General features: G+C 39.9%; 1 protein-coding gene across 1 annotated transcript; it reads left to right on the top strand.

Annotated features, from left to right (window-relative positions):
• Nucleotides 201-827, top strand: LOC107620915. Its single transcript, XM_016323004.1, has one exon. The coding sequence runs from the start codon at nucleotides 201-203 to the stop codon at nucleotides 825-827; it is 627 nt and encodes a 208-aa protein (XP_016178490.1).

The following is a 3,159-nucleotide window of genomic DNA, read 5'->3' as shown; positions in this document are numbered from 1 at the left end:
TATCAGATCAGAAATTTCACGCTTTTTCCCTTTTTTCCTCTTTGGTAACCCTTTCCGAGAAAATTTCCTAATTTTCTTGCCACGATCCTCTCTCGTACTCATCATGAACATCATAACCACTTAGATTTCTCCTTTTCCTCAATCGATTCTTTCGATTCTTTCTATTCTTTGATTTCTTCTTGACTAATTTCTGAGCAATGATGTCGACCCTTTCAAATGAAGGTCCGTCACAGGCCGCTCCTCCGGCTTCGATGCTACATTCGTCAGTTCCTGAAGCTTATACACTTCATTCAAGTGATCATCCAGGGCTCATACTGGTGTCTCAACCACTTCAAGAAGATAACTATGCTTCTTGGTGTCGATCGATGCGTCTCGCACTCAGTGGAAAGCGCAAAATCGGGTTCATTGATGGCTCCCTCCCAAAACCAGACCCTGCTCTTGATCCAGTGCTTGCAGAAACATGGCAATGCACCAATGATATAGTCACTAGGTTGCTAAATTCGATTTCAAAAGATATCGCAGCAAGCGTGATTTACGCTGGCTCAGCTGCACTTTTATGGCAAGATCTGGAAGCTAGGTTCTCCCAAAGCAACGCGCCTCGAATTTTTGAGTTAAAGAAATCACTGATGACACTAACTCAAGGATCTCTCACTGTTTCACAGTACTTCACAAAACTGAAAATTCTTTGGGAAGAACTCAACACCTTTAAGCCTCTTGTTGCTTGTTCTTGCAGTGGAGTGAAGGTCATCCAAGCATATCTAGATCAAGAGTACGTCATGCTATTCCTCATGGGATTGAATGAAAATTTGGCAAATGTGAGGAGCTAAATTCTGCTCTCAGATCCCCTACCTCCAATTGAAAAAGTTTTCTCGTTAGTGTTGCAAGAGGAGAAACAGAAAGCACTCACTTCATCTCAACCACCTCAACACATGGCTTTTGCCGTGAAGCAAGCTCCAAGACTCATGGCAACTTCTGGATCTAAGATGAAAGGCAAGAAAGACCGTCCTCAATGTGCATACTGTGGCTATCTCGGCCACACAGTAGAAAAGTGCTACAAACTGCATGGCTATCCACCGGGCTACTCACAGAGCAGAAATACTCGCCAAGTCACTCAGGTGAATCATGTCGACAAGCTCAAACCAAGTCAAGAAAATCAAGATTCTCAGACAAGCAACAGATTCTCACTTACAGCATCACAATACAATCAGTTAATGGCGTTGCTTCAGACTCAGCAAGCAATGCAAGCCATAGAACCTGAAATCTATGCATGTGAAATATTTTCTTCATGTTACATGAATCAAAAGGCAATGTCCAGCTCCTGGATCATTGATTCAGGGGTAACCACACACATAACCAACTCCTTCTCTGCTCTTATCAACCCACAACCATTACGTAATCATTTTGTAGCCCTACCAGATCAAACTAGAATTAAGGCCTTAACCACTGGCAGTGTCATTCTTAACCCCATCAAACTCTCTACAATGTCATTTTTATTCCTTCTTTTCGAGTGAATTTAATTTCTGTAAGTTCTTTACTAAAATTGTCTTGTTGCATGGTTACCTTCTCTGACCTCTCTTTTATTTACAGGACAAGATCTCCAAGAAGGTGATTGGCAAAGGTGATGAGTTAGATGATTTGTTTGTGCTGCAATCACCTTCCATAGCACCTTCCACACATATTACTGGTTCTTGTCATCAAGCGTCCTTTGTTAGTAGTGATATTTGGCATGCTCGTATGGGTCACACATCTGAAAAGATTTTGAATAAATTGAGTCCTATTTTGTCATTAAAATCCATCAAACATAATCATTTAAATTATCCTGTATGTCCATTAGCAAAACTTAAGCGTCTTTCTTTCCAGTCACAAAATAATTTCTGTAATAATGCCTTTGAATTGATTCACTGTGACATTTGGGGCCCTTATGGTACTTTCACATACAATAATATGAGATATTTTTTCATAATTGTAGATGATAATTCAAGATTTATTTGGACTTATCTTTTGAAACAAAAATTCGATGCTACTAACATTCTTATGAATTTTGTTAACATGGTGGAAACTTAATTTAGTGTTAAAGTAAAACAGATTCGATCTGACAATGCCAAGGAGTTATTACTCACTGATTTTCTGTAATTGAAGGGCATAATTCACCAATTTTCATGTGTAGAGAGACCCAAGCAGAATTCAGTTGTATAAAGAAAGCATCAACACTTACTTAATGTTGCAAGAGCCCTCTTTTTTCAGTCCAAGGTGCCCATCAAATTCTAGGGAGAATGTATTCTGACTGCTACCTTCTTGGTGAATAGGTTGCCTAGTCCAGCCCTGCAGCACATTTCACCATATGAGAAATTATTCCTCAAGCAACCAGATTATTATGCACTGCGGGTTTTCGGATGTCTGGTTCATGCATCCACGTTAATATCTCAGAGGAACAAATTCTCTCTAAGGGTTGTAAAAGCAGTTTTTGTTGGATATCCTTCAGGGTATAAAGGATACAAGTTATATGATTTAGAGGCAAAGAAGTTCTTCATATCCAGAGACGTCACATTCAATGAAAGTGTATTTCTCTTTAATGAGTTACCAGCTAATCAGTCTCCTTTTGTGGATAATTTCCCAGATGTGGTGATGCCTACAGTGCTCCAAGACATTTCTCTTCATGGCTCAGCACCAGTTCAGCAATCATTGACCAATTCTTTCAACCCTCATCAGCCAACAATACCTTTAACACCTGATCACAATCATGATGTTATCCCTGAACCTCAACCATCTCAACCTATCCTTAGAAGATCTACTAGACTAACTAACCCTCCACAATACCTTCATGATTACCAATGCCATAATGTTGCCACCATAACCAATTTCAAATATTTAACCAAACCATACATGAACTTTGTAGCCAATGTGAACACTATACCTGAACCTGCTTTCTACCACCAAGCTATGAAATACCCAGAGTGGCGACAAGCCATGAATGAAGAGCTTCGAGTAATGGAAGAAACTAACACATGGACCTTGGTGCCTCTTCCACAAGGAAAACACACCATAGGCTGCAGATGGGTATACAAGGTAAAGTGTAAGGCTGATGGATCAGTAGAGAGATACAAGGCGAAGTTGGTCGCAAAGGGATATACGCAAAAAGCTGGGATAGATTACAAAGAT

This window comes from Arachis ipaensis, chromosome B10, assembly GCF_000816755.2.
Source record: "Arachis ipaensis cultivar K30076 chromosome B10, Araip1.1, whole genome shotgun sequence".
Taxonomy (NCBI): domain Eukaryota; kingdom Viridiplantae; phylum Streptophyta; class Magnoliopsida; order Fabales; family Fabaceae; genus Arachis; species Arachis ipaensis.
This window is presented reverse-complemented; position numbering and strand designations above follow the sequence as displayed.